The sequence below is a fragment of the Opisthocomus hoazin genome, chromosome Z, assembly GCF_030867145.1.
Source record: "Opisthocomus hoazin isolate bOpiHoa1 chromosome Z, bOpiHoa1.hap1, whole genome shotgun sequence".
Taxonomy (NCBI): domain Eukaryota; kingdom Metazoa; phylum Chordata; class Aves; order Opisthocomiformes; family Opisthocomidae; genus Opisthocomus; species Opisthocomus hoazin.
Window position 1 is genome coordinate 58,428,156 of NC_134454.1, and position 21,148 is coordinate 58,449,303.

A 21,148-nucleotide genomic window follows, 5' to 3' on the forward strand; every position below is an offset into this window, starting at 1 on the left:
CGGCGGCGGCGAGCCGGGGGCAATCTGAGGTGCCGCGGCGGGTGGGAGGGGGAGGGCCGTGCCCGGCGCGGGCGGCGGTCCCCGGGCGTCCCGTCGCCGAGCCCCCACCGCGGTGCACCCGTGGGGCGGCGCCCGGCCGGGGCCTGCTGGCTGCGGGACGTGCGGCCTGGCTCGGCGGCCCGATGCTCTCTGCCGGCGCGGCGCGCGGGGGGCAGCCGCGGGGCCGCGGACGATGATCGGCGGCGCGCCGCTTCCCGGCGGTGACCGAGGGCGCCCCGCGGACCGATGCAGAAGATCAACAAGAACGCGGTCCTGGCGCTCCTTTCTCTGGCCAGCCTGGTTTTCCTCCTCTTCCAGCTGTGCTATTACAAGCTCTACCTGGCGCAGAAGGTGAGAGGGCGGCCGCCGCCTGCGGAGCCCTTCGGCGGCGGCGCGGCCAGGCCGTGGGCCGGCGGCCTGGGCTGGGTCAGCCGGAGGCGCCCCGCCGGGCCCGAAGCGGCGGTGGCAGTGGCGAGGCCGAGCCGCCGAGGCCCGTGGGCTGCGCGGGCCTCCGTGCCCGCCTCGCTGAGCGGCTGTTGCCGGGCGTGGAGTCAGACGGAGCGCTGCCCTGGGGCTTTTCTCAGGGAGGGAGGGAGGCGGCGTGTCTCGGCTGTGGTTTTTTCAGCGGCCGTGGTGCTTTAAAAGAAAACCCGGCGGTTTCCGCGGTTGCCTTAGTACTCTGTGATTCAGCGTTCACGATGTTCTGGATGTTACAGATTAAATCCTGCTGTTACACTGCCCGGGGAATGTTTAGCCGAGTCTGGTTTTCCGTAATGGAAAAAAAAAAAAAAAAAGAGGTAAATGTTACTATAAATGAAATACTCTTTTTTTGATGGCTTCATAGTTTACAGTTGCAGTGCAGGTTCGACAGAGGAACTCATTTTATTTTTAAAGAACTACTACACAGATGTCATGTTTCCTGACTTAGTTTTCTTTTGGTGAGGACGTGCTTAATAAACGCGGGCAGTCTCCGTGCTCCATGGTACCGCAGCCTGTGACTTCTTTCTTACAGTTTCTGACTGTAAACAACAAGCCTGTGAATGAGAAATACTTCATGCTTTTGAAAAGCCAGAAGCTGAGCCACTAACCCACCTTGGCTTCATCGTATGAATATACTCTCTTCCAAATTTAATTCTCTAGGATTACATCTGGAAAGACTGAGGCATAGTCCTGCTGTCTTTCCCCGGTGGTATTCACCTAACAGTGTTTGTGTTTGTTATCTTCCTATTTTACATTTACTGGTGTATTAACTTACAGGCCTGAGGCCTTAGCATGTAATCCTTGCCATGTTTGGAAGTCCCCAAGGCTTGCATTGTCCTGCTAAACACACTAAGCTGGAGCACTGTTTATGAATTCACATTCAGTACTGTGGTTGAGTGACCAGAGGCGTAACCACAGCCACGATCATAGAGTGCTGACTGGATAAATGCCCCTGAATGTCCTGCTAAGAAATCCTAAGCAGGGTTTCAACCAAAACTTACTTCTTTTCTTTCTCTCTTCCTCTCCCCTTCTTTGGTTTTTGTAGAATGGAGCGGTTTTTTCCAAAGTCAGAGGAAGCCAGTCAGGCCAAGACAGCACCAGATGGGTATGTATAACATCGTTGGTTCATACGCTTCTTCTGCAGGTCCCAGAGAACTCGCATGTAATTGCAGACTCAGGGGCCAGTTCTCTCTCCTCTTCACTGGGGATTTTCTAGTCTTAAGGACTAAGCGATGCTTTCTTCACTGGGTGAAGTTATGAAGTGTTTAAAAGCATCAGCTTAAAATGGAATAGAAAAATGGTTACAGTTTAGGAGCCTTCGTCTGTGCAGTCCTTAGTAGTGTTAATGTTTTAAGAAGCAGAAGTTGTTCTTTCTGATTTAGAAGTTTTGATCCAGGCTTTTGTGTCCTTTCAGACTGTGTGTTGAAGAGCGGCTTATTTGACATGCGGCTTGTTTGATAGTCAGTAGTGGCACGGTGAGAGAATTGGCTGCACGTCTCGGGTCACAGAATATCCCTTTGCTTGCTCCAGTTGTTTAGCCTGCTGCTCAGTGTTTTTTGTTACTTGCTTGGATGATAAAGCTCTTCAAAAGCAGGAAAATGTTACATTTCAGCATTTACCGGTTGCTGTGTTCCAGTGTTCAGGAGCGATGTTAGGAGTGCCATTAGATACTTTGAAATGGGGTATTTTTTTTTGTGTCTTAACGTTTGCAGGCTTGAGTGCAACCGAAACATCACATTGGCGTCGGGGAATCAGAAGCTGAGTTATGATATTTGTTGTTAGCATTTGTTTGGAAACACTTTTACAGAAGTCTTCTGTTAACAGATCTCCCAGTGGAAAAATGGCACAGATGGGTAAAGAGAATGATGTGCTGGGAGCTGGCTGGCTTTCACTTTGGAGGTGATATGATAATCTTGCCAGTTAGCAAAATAGTAATTTAAAATGCCTAGTTTCTGCTGAGCAAGAGGAAAGGTGCTCTGGTTAAGAGCTGTTCTTGGCAATAATCCAGTGTTATGTGGTGTGGTCACAGTGGGCTTCCAAACTGACAGTCTGTGGACAGAGTTCACATTAAGCTTTAACTTGATATTACGAGATCATTAGTAACAAAGCAGAATGCTCCATGGTCTTGCCACGGACCTGTTGCACTCCAAACTTTCTACAGGGTCCCTGCGTGATGAGTTCAATATATGCTATCTGAATGCATTTCTCTTAGCTGCTTGACATCATCACCATCTCTTTCTGCCAGCTATTTGAGTTGCAACTAAGTGCATCTGTTTCCGTGGAGAATTGGGTGGGGGGGGGGGACGGGGACACAGACACGGACCATAGATGTTTTTGCCAAGATTTGCTTCTGTTCATCACTCTGATCTGCTAGTTTTTAGTTACAGAACTAATCATAGAATCATAGAATTATTAAGGTTGGAAAAGACCTCTAAGATCATCAAGTCCAACCATCAACCCAACACCACCATGCCTGCTAAACCATGTCCTGAAGTACTGTATCTGCACATTTTTTGAACACCTCCAGGGATGGCGACTCCACCACTTCCCTGGGCAGCCTCTACCAACGCCTGACCACTCTTTCAGTAAAGAAATTTTTCCTGTGCTAGCACATCACTTGCCTCTCTGCTCCTTATAGCTGGAATCACTAAGATGGTGGCCTTGCTTCTGCCTGTACAGCACATGTAGTGCTGCTGTCTAAATTGTGTGTGTTGTCTTCACGTTTTCACATCCCTCTGAAGCCAAAGTGCTGTGCCAGAACTGGCGGTTGGCCTGCGGAGTCTGGCTGAGCAGGCTCAGCAGCTGGGCAGGACGAAGGTCAGAGGTTCAGTTAGGAAGCCAGGGTCAGCCTGCTGGGCAGGTGGCTTGGGCAGTAGGCTGTTGTTTTCCCTTATCGCATATCTCCTAGAAACCTTGGGATGTAACAGACATAAAGCCTGACAGTGCTGTTATAAACAAGCGGTTTTTTTCTAATTAGAATGGTACTTTAAGTCATTAAATTTAACTGTTGCAGTTAAGTACGTCAACTACATTTTTAATAGCAGGGTGGCTATGATTGGTGTAAATCTTCTGTGTGCCATGGACATCTAAATGTACTTGATTAAAATTCTCCACTGAGTGAAGTTAATAAATCCTCTTGTTAGGCGCAGGACTTTCTTTCTACTGCTTTTAACCTGTTATGCAGTGTTGCCACGATTGAGTGCCCTGGGTACACTAGTGTCCAAAGACTGGACAGCACTCACTTCCTACCTGCTCACTGAATCACTCTTCATGTACAGCAGGCATCGTGCCTGAGGTTTGGGCATACTGTCTGGGAGTGGGTCAAAAGCCTTGCTAATGCCAAGGTGTGAACAGTGTCCCTTCCTCTTGCCTTGCCCACAGACTTCTTCAAAGGCAGTCAGTGTTATTAGATGCAGTTTGCCTTTGGGTGGCTTTTGTAATCGCGTGCTGGTCCTTCATGTGCTTGCGTGTGACTTTCCAGGAGCTTTTGCTCCAGAAGCTTCCTAGGGACTGAGATTCAGGTGACCAGAGTTCCGCAGGTCCTCCTATTTGAAGATGACATGAGATCTGCCTTTTCTCAGACTTGAGGAACAGCTGCTGACCACCGTGGCCTTTCAAAATGCTGCAGAGCAGCCTCTGAATGACACCAGCCAGCTCTGACAGCACCCACGCATACATCACATCTCATTCTATAATCTGTGGTTTATTCAAGTGCTTTCCAGCTCAGTCTAGAGCTGGAGAGAAGCTAAGAGTCGTTCTCAAGTCTAGCACTCTAGAGTTAGAGTGCTTTACCTTGTAGAAAGTTCTAATTGAAGCTGAAAGGTTATTTTCACTCTGGTCTTAGAGACCTGGCAAGCCTGAGAGCAGCCTGTTTTTCTGAAAGAGAAAATTTCCATTTCCACGATTGTTCATGGAAGTAAAGTGCACGCTCAGAAAATGTATTGGGAGATAGGATTTCCTTCTGTCAATAGGTTGGGTTTTTCTGCTTCTGTCAAAGAGTTTTAATGTATTAAACTTTGTATGCTTAAAGATGCTGTTTCTAACTTCTAATTTTATCCTCTGTCAAACAGCATGTGGTTAGGAAGTTCCTAGGTTTAATATCCAGTCACAATATACCAGTGTATTTGATCGATCCTTTGATTCTGGGACTGGTTGGTAAAGACATTGAGCAGATCAGAAGTTCTCCTGATGGCCCTAGTCCAGAATGCAAGTATTTCTGTGCTCCGCGAGACTTTACTACATTTGCGCTACTGGACAAGACATGGAAACATGAAGTAAGTGCCTTTTCTTCAGTTTACATTTGTGTCTTGTAATGCATTCAGCTGTTCTATGGTTGTGTGACGTAATGCTTTCATGTTTGTGTTAAGGCCTCTGAATTCATCATGGGGGAATCTAGTAAAGTTATTATATACAGGAAACTTTTTTTAAAAGTAAAAGGTATCCAGGCACTAGCCTGGATGCATTAAAAGTCATTTACAGATGACTGAAAGTTTTTAGAAGCTGTCTGCAATATTCATAAACACTTGTAGTAAGAGGCCATGCCAAACAGAAAAGAGAAGTGGGCATTTAGAAAGGAAGAAGGAAAACATTAAGCCTGTGATGGAAGTACAGCTGTAATAAGTTTTGAGTTTGGGGATCTATCAAGGAGGAAATGCAGGTATTGATGTCACAAGACTGGAAAGATTATCACAGTCTGCTGTTTTCCATTTCTTGTAGTGTATCTTTGTACTTAACACCATTTTATTTTGTCGCTTAGTGTATTGATATTTCTGCTTTTCTTTGGTGTTCTGAGAGTTTTAAATGGATGTGTTAAAAAGAGAGGTGTAGCATGTGATGGACAAATTGGAATCTGTGATTATTTCGTCACTTAAGTGTCATATGGAAATATTTATCAGATTAATTGATACAGACTAAAGATACTAAAGTGACAAACACTTTTTTTAAAAAAAAAAAAACAAACAGAAGACATTAAAATGGTCTGTGACTATTTTGCTGAAGCAGTCCCACTCAAGTTAAGAGTGGTGGCACACTGGGTCTGATCAGGCAGTTGTTTTACCCATAGCTGTAAAGAAATTAAAGAAACTGAGAATAAGGTTATGTGGCAGCACACTAATATAAATCCACCTCCCCATTCCTTTGTGGCTCATTGATAGTATCTGTAGCATCCAGAGTAGAAGCTGATCTGCCTGTATAAAACAGTTCAAGGGGGGAAACTGAAAGAGTCTTCGTATGCTGGTTGGTTCTTTTCTTATCAGCCAGAATTTAATTCCCTTTTTCTATGGAAATAGGAAAGCCTGTTAACCTAATGCAATGTTTGGTGTTTGGTGAGATTTAGACAAATATTTATGTACATCATAAAAGATATTTTGCAGTAATCTTTTTTGTATTAAGGTTATCATTACTGAAGGACTTACGAACACGAAGTTCAGCACAAGAATAACTGTAGAGAACAGTTTGACGATGCAGAGGAGGGTGCTGTGGCAAGGAGCAAACCTGGTCCAAGCATGGCTTACAGCATTTATTTCTTGTTTGATTGAATAGTTTGAGGGACAGAATTTAAGGCAAGGAAATACGGTGGCTGGAATTGCTTGTGGTTGCTGATCTTTAAGGTCTGAGAAATTTTTGAGTAGTTTGTGCTGAAGTCTGATTAGAAAATGAAAATCGGGAATAATGTCAGTAAATAATAAGCATTTAGCATTCAGTTTTGGTTTCTCTAATCTTTAGCTTCTCTCTCTCTCCCTCTCTTTCTGTCTCTTCCTCTGTTTCATTTTTAGGTGGGCCTTTTTAGAACTGCTGAGAAAATGGGGTTCCAGTGGCTAAAGATTATAAACAAGGACCCTCGCTTGGATGGGATGGATGACCTGTCTGGGGTTGAAATTCCCTTGCACTACATATTTAAACTGGCATCTCATGCCATTCATCTGGTGGTCTTCTATGAGAGAAGTGGTAATTATCTCTGGCATGGACCCCTGAGACTCAAGCAACATATGGACAGAAAGTTTGTGCCTTTCCGGAAACTTCACTTTGGTCGCTACCCTGGGGCGTATGTAAAGTGAGTTCAAAACAGAGGAGGGAAAAAGCCGTAATGGCACTTCCGAAATAACATCTTTTGCCTGTGTATACAATGAGTCTCTTTCTGAAAGTCAGGTTGTAAAATTTAGCTCGTGTATGGTTCAGCCCTCAAAGTGCAGGTGAATTAAGGTGTGAAGGTAAATCCACTTCTATTTATCCGAAAACAAGAGCTTCCCACACTTTATAAATTAAGAACTACATTTTAGAGGAGGTTGCTGTGTAGCCAGATCGAAGCAGGCAGAGGAGTCATGACTGAGGTTGAGTGTATCAAAAGGATCTTCTGCTAGAGTCAGTGGTTTAACATTGATATATTTAAAAGTTTGAAGTCTGTTGATAGCCATCTGTACTATCAACACAGAAGTAAAGTAGAAGTGACAAGAGATTTAGTACTAGCTGATAGATACTTGTATCCAAAAGCTGAATATGGATATGGAACATTACATGAAAAGGGGAAGCAAGAGAAATCCATTCAGTAGCAGTCCAAATAATCAGTGTTAAAAGAACGTGAATAAAGAGAGGTGACACTTGTAGCACAGAGATGTATGCCAACTGTTGCATTTAACCTGTCCTCATAGCGTGCTGAGGGGACTCCTTTCTTGCATGGAAGTTTGAATTGGTGGTGGTATTTGTCCATAGTCTTATGCTTAAACTTTGCATTACGTTGGTGAAGTTACTGTAAATGTCTGCCTTTTCTTACAGTGCTTTCAATAGCAGTGTTTCAGGAAATATAGGTCATGGCAACTCTTGTCACTATTTTCAAAGCCAAGCACGTACCACTGGGATTTGAGAACAGTGTTCCTGTGGGGTATATATATATGCCATAAATCAGAGAAAAACAGTCAGACGTTTCACAGGTGAAAATAAATGTTTAACTTTTTCCTTAAAACTGACACCATTCTTTCTTCCTTTTAAAACGTGGAAGCTGTACAGGTTATGGAATCATAGAATGGTATGAACAGACTCAGTGCAAGTCATGAGTCAGTAAAGGAACCAGTGATCTGACTAACCATGGGCTTACAGGCCTAGAACTTCTTTTTAAACAGAATTTTGAAGCGTGTGTGGAATTTGTTGAAGCTCTTGCTGCTTTTCTGTTATAGTCATTTTGGACAGAGGAATCGCTGCTGGTAGTATGCATTAAGATTTTAACCTGAGCTAGATGAAAAAGCGGCTTCTGGTTTGTAAAGGAATTGAATGGGGTAATGTGTCATCTTTCTTTCCCTGCAGGCCAGAACTTCTGCTTGTTTCCATTGACGACTTAAAAGTTCAAATTCCAAAAAATCCGTCCAGTTTTCTGGAGGAGATGTCACACTCTAGGTTTCTTGAATGTAGGTACAGAGAAGCTCGGGCTTTCTTTCAGGTTAGTGGTAGTCAGGTCATGTGCCTGAGATGTCATGTATGTTCTCGCTGATTGACCCAGGCCTACAAACCCTTCACTGTTTTTTACCTAGATGCGAATGTTAACATACATACAGCTAAATACAGCCTCTGAAACTCAATCTGCAGAGATCAGTAAGTGGTAGTAAAACTAAAACTTTAACTGAGAATCATGGTCTGTCGTTTTTATGTGTCAGTGCATTTTTTTTTCATTTTCCAAAACTTTGAAAAGAAGAGATAACCAACATGTCCATAGTTCTCACAAAGTTCTGAGTAGTATTTAATTTCATATTCTTTTGAACCATGTGCTGCAGTTCCATGTTCCCAATTTGGTTTATTCGAAATGGTAGATTCATTCCAAAAGGACTTATTTAATTGCTTTTTGACTCTGAAAGCTAACATTTTCACCACTATTTAGAGCATTATTTTTAGAATATTGCTACCTGATTTAGCAGGAAGCAGAACACTTTCTTCTGCAGTATGGGGAGCATTTTGTTCTAACCTGAAAAGGATCAAGATATAAAGGGGTCAAGAGTTACCACAGTTAAGACTGTGGAGTCAGAATCAGGTCATAGAACTTGAGCCGTCTCTGATTTCATGGAAGGAGAAAAAAGAAGACTCTAGAGGTTCCATTCTTCGGACATTTGAGGTCTTGGGGAATGCATTTCTCCGGGAAGGGAAGACCATCCTTCTTCAGTCTAGTGGGCTGTAGCTCCCCGTACTTGTAGCAGGAGGGTTGCTATACCCAAGGGTACCTGTGTGTTGTCAGTTCACCTGTGAAAGACAGAAATTATAAGCATGCTCCACTTCAGCTCTAAAACCTCAGGCAGTAGTGACCACAGACAGAGAAAACATGCCTCGGAAGGTATATCGAACTTTGCTGGAGCTTTAATATTGAAATAAGCAGCTGGCATCTGTTTTAGAAGTTAAGTATTCATTTCAGCTGTTTGTTGCCCGGGAGTTCTTACTGGAATCAGCTGTGAAGCTGAGTGGTGTGTTGTTCCTGCGGTTGATTTGGTAATTTTTGCCCAGACTGCGGTGTTGCATTTGGCTTTGCGTTCACAGGAGACCTCGCTGCAGCTGTAGCTGGAAGATGGGTGTGATTTTCTGTTGGCATTGTTCCTGCTCTGTGGCAGAAGTTGCCAACATCCTTTGTGTCACTTGATGGCGCCAGATAAACCGGTGTGCCGGGAGGGACCCTCAGTCGGTCCCTGTCGTCCCCCAGGGCTCGGAGTGTGGGCTTCAGCATGTGCAGAGCTGGGGTTCATCTGTGGTGTTGCCCAGCGCTGAGAATCAGTGCCTAATGCATATATTCTTACTCTGTTTTACTGAAGTTTCACATTCTCCTAGCTTAGCAAAACTGAAGATTGATGTTTCAGAGTTTACGTTTTAATTTGTCGTTCTAGTGCGTGCTCTTGAACTGGGCTGTATATGTGAAAACAGGTACTGCCCAGATTTTAGCTAAGTAAATTTTTAACGGTCGTTTTTTCTTAGGACACTGAATAATGAAGAGACAAGTTTGCTCTCTGACAATAGCTGGGTTACTCTTCCTTTGCCTTCCAGCTGTATCCTGATGATGCCTCTCCTGATGCAGTGGAATTCAGAAAAAAAGCAAAATCCTTGCTCCATCTGGCTGCCCTGACACTGGACAACTTAGGAGTAAAGTTCTGGCTGAGCAGTGGAACATGCCTTGGTAAAAACATTTGTGTTATGTTGCATTTTTAAACTCACCGGAAATTTTAAACATTTCATCCTCAATTGCTTGTGATTCCAGGTGAGGTTAAACATGCCGGGTTGGAAGACAGTACGTGGCATTAGAGGTATTGAAATAGGCCTTTTTGCTCCTGAAAAAGTGCCGTTTCTTCAGAAACCTGAGCCTTGGAGATGCTGAGCAGATTTCCAGTGAAACATTTAATGTTGCTAGCCATTATCTGTGTTGCGTTGATCACTGCTTAGAAAGTAATCAGCTTGACTTGGAATTTACTGAAATGCTAGCTGGAAAACACAGCAATGGGCACATACTTCTGCTGTCCAGATAGGCTCCCACTTGATTTAGCTTTCCATGCAGTTTGGTGCTTATCAGTGATTTTAAAAATATAGTTTACATTTATGTATTTATTTTAAAATACATCCTTGTAGTAAGATGTCAGCCTATTGGAGTAGGTATTGCAAGCTAAAGATAGAAGTATCTTATCACTGGTGAAGATTCTTTTATTATTGAAATGGGCTGTGAAAACTCATCTGTGTGCATATTTGACTTGCATTTGTTGAGTCCTGGGGAATACAATTTTCTGAACGAACAGTTGGTAAAAGCTGCTTTAATGAAAAAGACAAAAGGATGTCCCACTTCTTGTCGTACTGTTTGGCATTGGTGTTTGAAAGATGATTAACATCTCAGATACTATTTAAAAAAATAGTTTTGAATTAAAAGCACAGCTGTAGCCCTGTAACTGTTGCTGATTAGATTTGCGCCAGGGTAAAGACTAATTTTCTTTAAAGACGTTTAGATTAGAAAACTGAAGATACATTATTTTTGGAAGAGTTAGAGTTTTCTCTCATTCTTGGCTTTCTGGAGCAAAGAGCTGGCTATAAGTTCAGTAATGTTTGTTTTCTTTGATGTGGTTCATTTCATACTAGAGAAAGGCAGAAGTCTTGTTTGTGGCTTCATTCAAAGATCTCTGCGTGCTGACCTTATGGCAGTTCATTTTTATGTTGCTTTTGTTCTGTTGGTACATTTCTCATGTTCCTGAATTAACCAGTTTTTCTTTTTTTTCCCCCCTCAGGCTGGTATAGACAGTGCAATGTCATTCCTCATAGCAAAGATGTGGATTTGGGAGTCTTTATAACGGACTACAAAGCAGATATCATTCCAGCCTTTCAGAAAGCAGGTTTACCACTGAAGCACAAATTTGGCAAGGTACATCGATAGTGAACAATTTGTTTCCTGTGTCTTCCAGTAGATTCCTAAGTTTGAGTACAGCTGCAGATCACTTACGTAGAAGTGGGTATCTGAAGACTCCTCAGCAGACATTTACGTATTAGTGTTTTACCTAAACATATACTCTTGTTGATTTTTGTGTCTTCTCTTGGACAGCGTGTGGGAAAATACCCTTCTTAATAGCTTCAGTCCAGTTTGGGGAGTCTGAATTCCACCTTAGAAAAAGTTTTTAATAAGTTTTAAAGGGCTGTAATCTGTGTCAAGGGTGGTAGGGAAACTTAAGAATCAAGGTAGAGTTACATGGGAGGACTGGTGGTAGCTCTCAGAAGATCTGTAGCCCCTGCATATGAAACTAGCAGAAATGGAAGGATGGCTTGAGGTAGGCACTGGGCTTGTTCATCATTAGCTTATGTGGATCTTTACTGAGCTTTTTCGGAGTGTAGGCTGCAGAATGGTAGAGAAAAGAAACAAAATTACAGGAGTATGAAGGTTCAACCCCAGTTTAAGTGATACATCATTACTGGTGCTAGTGAATGTTTTATCACAGAAGAAGCATGTTGAGTGAAGACACCTGCCAGGTGTTTATTCACTGAGCTTGTTTTGCTTGTGACAGAGGACAAGGAAATTGTCCCGAAGCTTTTGGGGCTAAAGGGAGGAAAGAGAAGGTAGTGTCACTGGGGTGTGGCAAATTTCCAATGCTCTCAAGACATTAAAAAAAACCCAGAAATTTAAGAAATTGCAGTATTAGTGTATTTTCTTCAGTTAAGATAGGAGTCACTCTGCATACTAGACCAAAATAAATTTGTTTTCTGAAACCTGCATAAGTAACCATGTGTTTTTATGAGTATATACAGTGTGTATTTTTGTCTTGCAGGTAGAAGACAGCTTGGAACTCTCTTTCCAGGGTGAAGATGATGTGAAACTTGATATTTTTTTCTTCTATGAAGAGGACGACCACATATGGAATGGAGGAACTCAGGCCAAATCGGGCAAAAAATTTAAGTATGAACTGGATTTGTACTTCTAACAGGAAAGAAATTGAACAATTTAGTGTTTAGTGTTGGCATTTTGTGTGTTGTGTGTTGTTGCCTGGCAAAGTCTGTGCTGTTTGTGGGAAAGGCAGTTACCAAAGGAGAATCAGTGGAGATTTTGCGCTTTGAGACCAGAGAAGTAGAAAGAGAACAGTACCATGCCTTACCAGAGAGGTGCTGGACGACGTCAGTTCTCTCATGAAATTGAAAGCAATGCTGCCGTGTCTTGTATCAAGCAGATCTTATCTGGACTGTGACAAGCTCTGATTTAAATAAATAGCTAAGATAAGAAAGAAGTCTCTAAAACTGTGCTTGTTACACAAACTAATTTTGCAGCTAAAAAACAAATCTCTCAGCGTCTATCATAAAGACAAGAGCGTTACGGCAGAAAGCCTCAACTGTCCTTGCAAAGTAAACCACATAGCTTTGGATTTTGTGGTAGTGATTTGGAATACTTTATTGACTGTAATGTTGTGACAGTAACACAGATGACTACTGCAGACCTTCTTGTTGTTCATGGCATTTTAAATAGGATCCCACATATCTTGCTTCATACCTTTCAATATTAAATCAGCAAATAAGTACAACAGCTTCCTAATCTACTCAGCAAACTGAGTATAGGTTTTGATAATTAGATTTGTTTCTTTCCATCACCCATCTTAGCTCGGAAAGAGACAGTTGCAGACTAGTTGAAAACCTTGTTCACTTCTACAGGATATCATTGTCTCTCGTATTTTGGCTGAACTGTGTTTGCTTGTATTTAGCTAATGGGAACTTGGTGAACACTGTCTTCCAGATGGTGACAATGTCTGAGTCGTTGTCTTAGTTATCTTTGTTCTGAAATTATGAACAAAGATTGAGGAAAATATTTTGACCAGAGTCAAAAGGCACACTTACAAACAAACGAAAGGAAGAGCACTTGGAATATTCCCACAGTAAACATGTTATGCTGCAGAGTATTTTTGTTAGAACACAGCAACAATTTCATAGTTCTCCAGAGCAGGCTTAATGCCTGTTTTTCCATACAAGATTTTGGAGGATTTTGTGTGATGCATTTTGAGGAGGAAGCTGACCAATAAATCCCTTTCCCTTGTGCTTCTGTTGTGTCTGTACTGCAATAGCTGTTTCCGTGCCAGCGGAGTTGACATGCTTTTTCAAAATTCCATTGTAGCATCAGACCTTGGGTGCTTGAGAACTGCTTTTTTCCCCTTTTGATATGACTAGTCCAATGCATGAGAACAGAAGGTAGATGTGAACCTGTGCTATGCTGCATCTCCTGTATCCTAGGATATTATAGCTCCTTTGGAACTCCAGCTTTCATAAAACACTTTCCTTTTCTTGTAGCCTAGTACTTATTTTTGGTGGTAATTTTTTTCAAAGTTTACAAATACAGCTTTCTAGTTCAGTAAGAACTAATTTGCGTAGACATAGTAGCGTAAGGAAGCCTCTAATTCTGAACTGGTGTTTCTTAGGTGAAGTTTACTGTACTTAATCCATATAGAAAAGGAATAAGAAAACTGCTTGTTTACCATTGTAAAGGCCCCGAGCCCTGACAGAACATGGCTGTTCAGAATGCTTAGCCCAGTAATTCCAGATATGTATTATTCCAAATACCTTATCAGAAAATAAGAAAGATCACAGCCTTTTAGCTGTGAGATGTGATGATTTAGCACACTTGATCTGAATGCCTGCAATACCAGAATGACCCTCAATTTTGCTTAGTCTTCAGCACTTTCAAAGTTGTGGGGGAAGGTGGAGTGAGGAGGTCAGTCAAAAGAGGAATGAGTATTTTATCATGCTGACTCCTAAATCCACTTTTAACAATTTTAAAGGAATCTCAACAGCTGTTTGTGTGGTATCGGAATAGATACTGGTTGCTACTAGATCATCACAGATAAGGGTGGGAGATCTATTCCGAGATATTTATGTTGTTTAAAATGAAAGGTAAAAGACATTCTCTTCGGAAAGCCAAATATTTACACAGACATCCTTTCTATTCATCTTTCTGAATAAAAGGATGAAGAACGAAAGTATTTCTAATTTAGTCTCTAAAATATTTTTCATTAGTCATTTTTAGTCTCTTGTTCCTTGGAGAGCTTGTTTCTCAGCCTTAGAAGTCTGGCTGTATGTTTGCATTTTCATGTACACAAATACTTCCTCCACATTTTAGACACAAGCAAGCACGTACATCCTCCTTATCTTGTCTTGGAGCTGCAGCAAGTGAGACCTCCTATTTGTTTATGAAATTAATGCTGGACAGTTGCATTCTTCAGCAGAGAATAAGTATTTACAAAAACTGAACCTGGGAATCAAATCTGTATTGTATGCTTTAATCCTTAAAATCAGTGAATTCTGTAGGTTCTTAGCACAGAGGACTTTGTGTAAGCGTAAAATCTTTTCAGTACTTCGATGTCCAGAGATTGATGAGACTGAAATTGGAAGAAAAAATGGTGAGCAGTACAAGAGTGGGTAGTGTGAAGCATGACTGAAAGCTACCTTTTTTGTCAGTGAATATAAACATTTGATTTTAATCATAGTTAAATAATTATTCTGGTGAAATATCCAGCTGACTTTTTATTTTGCAGATTAGTTTATTTAAATTATAGTAGTTTAGTTCATCCTCCTTAGAATTATTATTCGGTCACTCTCTGAAGGATATTATTTATTTTGTTTCAGTGGTTTGCTAATAGCTTTTGTGTATGCATGCCCACTGCAGGTCTGATAGATGAATGATTTTCTGAGTTAATAACAGCTGAACAGCTATTTGATGATTATAGATCTACTAATAAAGTTTGTTTATTCTGTTATCCCCTTGGTAGCTGGCATTTTTTTGCTTTTTGGTTTAGTTTAGAGCTGATCAGTAGTCTCTGCATATATATCCAAAAGTGCTTGATCACTTTTTTCTCTCCCTCCATTTAAAGTATGAAAGCAAGGTTGTTTTATTTTCTGAAACTCTTTGCTCAGCGCTTAGAAATAAAATTATGCTTGGAGGAACACATGGGGTTTCTAATTCATGCAAATGCACAGATCTTTTAACCTTCTGTTTCAACAGGTCAGAGTGCATATGGTTTCATTTTAACCTGTGGAAAGGAATTTTATGATCCCTTTTATACATTGACTCTGACACTGTTCTCCTGTAGGATGTCATTCTGATCAAACTGTGAAATTTACCTGTGAGCTTCTGCTGGTGTAAGCATACTTATAGGTAGGGCTTATTTGGCCCTTCTGCAGAAAACAGCAGATACAGAACAAAGTCAGTTTGGTAGGATAAATTAGTCTTAAAATTTGAATGGGTCGAGAAGGTTTCAGAAGGTACAGGGTGGCAGCTGTATCTAAATTCTTTACAGCTGCTTCAAGTCTGGCACCATGTTTAAACATGGGTGCTGAAGGGGAATTGCCTACTTTATGTCGTGAGATTGAAGAAAGGTAAAAACTTGTTTTTAAAAAGGCCTGACTCGTAATAAAGTGTTTACTGCCGCTTTTAGCAAAATCTCCACTATGAAATAACATGTGTCATCCTCTTGACACCCTTCTAAATTAAGTAACTGTTAAATGCAGTTTGTAAGTGGAAGGGTAGAGACAGACTAAGTGATTTCCTATAGGTGGCAGAATGATACGGGAATAAGCAGCAAAAGAATTAGAAGTTCTCCTTCCTAAGAACATGTGGCAAATGTTAGCCAGTTACTGTTGATAATGACACCTCTGTCCAGTATGTAAATAATATTTCTTAGGAAGTGTGTGAAATAAGAAAAAAAAATATTATAAATGTTACGTGGCAACTCGCTGCAGTTGCTTGCTTTCTTCATGAACTTATTTAGAGGTGGATTTCATTCTTCTGCCAGTGACCGTGTTCTTTTGTTATGACACAGGTATCTCTTTCCAAAGTTTACTCTGTGTTGGACTGAATTTGTAGAACTCAAGGTACACGTGCCCTGTGAAACCCTTCAGTACGTTGAAGCCAACTATGGCCCAGACTGGAAGGTTCCTGTGAAGACGTGGGACTGGAAGAGCTCACCATCCAACGTGCAGTACAATGGTGTCTGGCCTGTCGATGAGTGGGACGATGTCATTCAGATCTTCTGACCACTTGATTGCCAACAAAGCATGCCTACTGTCCTTGAAACTGTCCTTCTGTAATACCATACTTCCCAAAGGCATCGAGATCTGTTCCTGCTGTAGCTTCTCATCTGTTTCCTAAGGAGACATGTACCTTTTTTTGCTTAACAGGTATTTTTCTCACCTTCATCATGCATTTTCCAGGTAGATAAAGATTAAAGGCAACCGAAGAGAAGAGAAGCTGAAAGAAAAGCTGCGCAAAGGGAATAGAGAAGAAGTGTTGCAGTACGTGTACGGGCAGCTGACTGTGTAAATGTAAACAGTGGCCAGGTGGCTTAGACTTTCCTGGGATCACCAAAACCTTTGGACTGTTCACTTCTCAAGTTTGAGAGGTATAGGATGGAAAAATCCCAGAGAAGTTCCTGTGTTTTTCAGAGGCGATCCTGTGAATATTCAGCTTCTAACACCAGAGTTGCGAGTACCTCAAATGATGTGGTAATAATACAATTTGAGACTGATACATCCGTATGGTATGCAACAGGTTGCTTGTGGGAGTGAAATGTTTCTGTTAGACAGAACCTGTGTGAACCACCTGCTTTACACGTAGGAGGTTTTAGGTAATGGTGTAATACTAAATGAACAGAAGCTATCCTCCTCGGACATCTTCCAGTAACAGTTGGGTTTTTCAAGAACTAACTGCTGCATGCAATTATGACAGGGTATGTTATCTGCTTTTTTTTTTTTCCTTTTTTAAGAACATGAAGATGTGTGCCGCAGGGATGTCTTTCCCAAGCAAAAAGAAGTATTCTTGTTCTGGTATCCCAATTAGTGTGTTCTCCATGTAAGAGTTTTGACCAGATTTCAGAAAATTGTAGCTGTCCCTGCCTAAGAAAGGAGATAGAAATGGGAGTACTGATATTTTTCCGTTTAACGTGGGCTCACAGAACAGGGATCTCGCAGAAGTGCAGCTCTTTTCTCTAAATGTAAGCAGAAGTGTATACAAGTACCAGCTGTTCCATCAGATTTGCTGTAGCATAATTGCAAGTGAAGTGTTAGTGTAAGATTGGGGTTTGGGTGGGAAGAGAGTGGAAGTCTGTCAGCTCTTTCCTCCTGCTTCTGCTTGTGCTTTTGGTCAACGAAGTAAGCTTTCTTCTTCAGGTGTCTTGGAGAGAGGTAATAGCTTTCATACGAGTGCATGTGTCCAGGTTTGTTCCAGTCCCGCTGTGCAGGGAAGACAGGGGCACTAGAGATGCTGTAATACCCGGTACAGACCCAGGAGTACTTGTGAACCGGTGTTGAGGTGCTGGGTGGAGCTCATGTTTACTTGCAACAAACCTGTATCTGTTCTTTCCTTGCTGAAGCAGAAAGGCTACCTGTAGGGTACAGCTTTTCCACCTTTTACTGGGTAGAGCTACGAGGAGCCTGTGGTTTGCATTCTGTTGATCTGCAGTTTTTGGCTGTGTGTGAAAACGCGTACAGTTCTGGAGAGATGAAATAGCTACTGCTGTGCAGCGGTTTCACTACTGTATCATTCCAGGTGTGCTCTGCGGCTTCCCTGCTGTTTTTCTCCTGGAACGTGCCGCGTGCTTTTTCCTGCCAGTCCTCTCTGTTCCAGCGGTCTCCTGCCACTGCAACACTGGATTAAATTAATCAGCTTCTGTCGTGCTGGCTCTTCAGTTGGTTTGGTAACTTCGTTAGCTTTGCCCAACTAAGAGCAGAGAGATGTAAAATCCTGCTAATGCCATTCACTTAATAAAGTAAACGTTGCATCATAAGGGATAATTTCTCAGGTAGAATTTTTTGTATTTTTTTCCATACAGTGAAAAAAGCCAATGTCCTTAGGGTTTTCATGTCCAGAACTCTGTTGTTGTGAATTTCTTTGTTCAATAATGTACAATAAGCCTCTAAATTTTTCAGATGTGATAGATGCTTAAGACTGACAGAAAAGATACTATCAGAAAATTATAATCGTGTCAGATTTTTTACTTTGCAGATGGAAAGACTAATGGAAAAAAATGCGTGTTACTGAAAGGGAGGATGTATTAAATAGTTGATTAGACCTGTAAGTTATTCTTCAGGTTATAAGATTTTCTCTTCAGAAGATACAACTGTATATTTAACACTGATTAAAAGAAGGAGAGTCTAATTTGCAGCTCAAGATGTTGTTTCATCCTTTGTTTTGTTATCTTGTGCAGCATTTAACACACTTCATTGCAGTTACTGTGACATAATGCACAGAGCAAAATTTTGAACTGTTTCTTACACTTGCTTATTGACTGTCTATTGTGAGCTTTTATTTTCTGATAAAGATACTTGGACACAACAAAGATACTTGGAATAAAGCAGGTGCCCATATGAAGAAAAAAGGATCCTGCGATCGCAGCAACATGTTACACTTCTGTATGTTTCCTGCCATGCTTTGTGCAGTGCCCTGACCGCGTGTTTCCTGCTTGTAGGGTTTCCTCCCAAGGAGCGGTGTAGATGTCACAGAACTGGTGCGCTTTGAAGGCCGTGAGGCTGAAGTCTTGCCATTCCCCATGGAAACACACAGATTTAGGCATTTGTTTCCTGTTAGGTTCTCCTGAATTCCTTCAACCAAAATGGATGCTTAATTTTAGTTCTGTGTTACCTTCCTAACTTACTACCTACCTTCATTTTGAAAGTGCTCTGGAGAGGAGGGCAACTTCTAAATTCTGTTGATGACATGCATTTAAGGTCGTAAGCAACAACATGCGAAGTACCTTGACTTTCATGTAGCAAACAAAGCACATTACATTATGTGTCACTGTTTAAGATAGCAGAGCCTGTTCAAGGAATGCCTGTGAGCTGAGAAGAGGGTAGCAAGATGTTGAAAGCTCCGGAACAACTGCTAGGAAAGACTGAAGAGAGTAGGGTTGCCTGAAGAGAAGGGACCATAAAGAGCCACTTTCAAAAGCCATAAAAGATGGTTACAAAAAGGAATGTATATGTGTGCTCCCTTTCCGTGATAGGTAGGAATTAGCAGTAAATGGGATGGGAGGAACGCAAATTGAGGTCACCTGCATAAAGTACTGGAGTATTTTATATGTGGAAATGTGTGAAGCCTTTGACTATGGGGGGGTCTCTGAGAACAAATCAGACAAGTGTCAGCCAAGACTGACTGTAGTTCAGGATAGACTGTAGTTAATCCTGTCTTCCAGCTGGAGGGAGTTCGTATTTTCCATGATTCTGTAGCAGTTTTCAGTAACTTTCTGCTTGTACAAAATGGAAATTGGAATCATCGTTTGTGTATGAGCTTAATAAACTTGATAATTCTAGAATCGGATAGTAGAGCACACACTGGGGGTGATGGTGAATTGCCACACTGCTGTGGAAACGATAGGAAACCGCAGCATCTTGAACACTTGAAAAATACGATTGTTTACAACACAAGTGCAGTGCAGCTCTTGGGAAGGATACGTCTGAGCCAAACAGAGGTTGTGGAACAATCTTGTAATTCCTGCACAGGGCAGATGATGCTTGACTGTGCGGGGCAGTGAGTGTCTGAGGGACGTGCCAATGCTTTTGATCTGTCCAGAAGGAATCTTCTGATAGAAGAAGGTCCTGTCTATGTTCCACCCCACTCTTCTTTTAAAGTCAGAAATGTAAGGTGGACAAAACTATGATGATACAAATAGGAGAGAGTCCTGAAAATATGGTCGAGTCTTTCTCTGCTGTCTAAATGAAAAGTAAGTAGCTGATTTTGTTACGCCCTTTGCCTCAAAATAGAGTCTGAGAGGTGCTGGTTCCTGGTGTTAAGAACAAACAGTTTGCATCCTTTGCCGCTTTAGAATTCTCTCCCTTTGTCATAAGTCTTAAAGTTTGTCAACTCAAGAGAAAAAGTGTCTCTGCTTTGCACTATCAGTTGGAATTGTTCGTTTTGCACAGAGGAATGAGACGTTAAAGGAGTAACATCTGTGTAATAATACAGCTACCTTGCTGCCTTCCGAGGACTGGCTTGTCACAGTGCAATGACCTTCTGGAATTTAGTTCTGCCCTTTATTATCCATTGGCAGAATTCTCTGAGTTCACGCAGCAGTTCAAGAAATTTAGGGGCAGCTGCCTCACTGTTTGGGTTTGTTTTCTTTCTCTTCATGTAATTCTATTGCACTATGTATTGCAGAACAAAATGCAGGAACTTGGGAAACTGCATGCAAGCACACAGAAGACTATCTAGCACTTTGTATTTAATAATCTGCATCTCTGTTTTGGTAAATAGGTACCAGCAGCCTATTTACATCAGCTGATGATCTTGCTTAATAGCATTAGATTGCCTAATGGTGAGTTCTTCACTGAGGCTAGTTTTATTCATAAATATTCTATTGATTTAGACTGCAGCAGGGCGCGTGAGTTACGAGCTGAATGAGGCTCATCAAATCTAAGTCACTGCTGTAATTAAGGGGCGTGGGTGAGAGCTTTCCCCTTGAAAAAAGCAAGGGACAATGAAAGTTTTGTTCATAAAGGAGGGAAACTTAACGATGTTGTGGCTGTGCCTGTTTTCCTGAAATAAATCTTCCTTGCAGCTGAAAAGAGAAGTCAAATATTTTATCCAGATTGTACTAGGTGAAATGTCATTCCTGGTTCATTGCAGATCGTACTGCATGCTCATAACGTTCCTCTTCTGACCCTAAAACTTCTGAACACCTTCGTTTGTCATCAGAGTAATTAGCTGGAAGGTGAGTGGGTACAGTGTCCCTGTATTTCAGGCTGCAGGAGCATAGGACCTTGTCACCACTCGTGGCAGCCGTGTGTCTGACACAGTACCATACTGTGCAGTTATTCAGGTGAGTGCTGAAACAGAAAGCTGTTCAGAGTTACGGCTGAATACACAGTAACAGGATGGCGTTGTGACCAAAGGAAACCAAGTGGGATGCAGAAAGAGTGCTAGCGTCTGCAGGAAGAGTGAAAGGAAACGTTTGGTACTGTGCTCAACATTTCAACTGGTTTGTAGAGATCGGTGCAGACCATCACCTGTTAAGGTGGTGGACCAGTTTCGGGGAGTGTCGAGAGAAAATAGGCTGTAGGAAACCACCTACAAGGAAACATTGAAAGAGCTGAGGTTGTCTGGGCTGAGAAGGATGTGGTGAGTACTCCATCGTGTTCACTTGGTTGATAATGCAAGAATGAAGAAGCTTCAGCT

At 41.8% G+C, this 21,148-nt stretch overlaps 1 protein-coding gene across 2 annotated transcripts; it reads left to right on the forward strand.

Moving 5' to 3' along the window:
• Window positions 1–203: 203 nt before the first annotated feature.
• FKTN (fukutin) lies at window positions 204–20,468 on the forward strand. Of its 2 annotated transcripts, XR_012761884.1 has the most exons (10): window positions 204–390; window positions 1,565–1,624; window positions 4,590–4,793; window positions 6,294–6,571; window positions 7,816–7,948; window positions 9,529–9,658; window positions 10,749–10,882; window positions 11,778–11,905; window positions 15,804–16,709; window positions 17,528–20,468. XR_012761884.1 is itself a non-coding variant. In XM_075410851.1 (9 exons), the coding sequence occupies exons 1-9, from the start codon at window positions 286–288 to the stop codon at window positions 16,015–16,017; spliced, it is 1,386 nt and encodes a 461-aa protein (XP_075266966.1). In that variant the 5' UTR covers window positions 204–285; the 3' UTR covers window positions 16,018–20,468. The 2 variants fall into 2 exon arrangements, 1 of the variants encoding a protein (XP_075266966.1); XM_075410851.1 differs by having other exon boundaries at window positions 15,804–20,468.
• The last annotated feature ends 680 nt before the right edge of the window (window positions 20,469–21,148 follow it).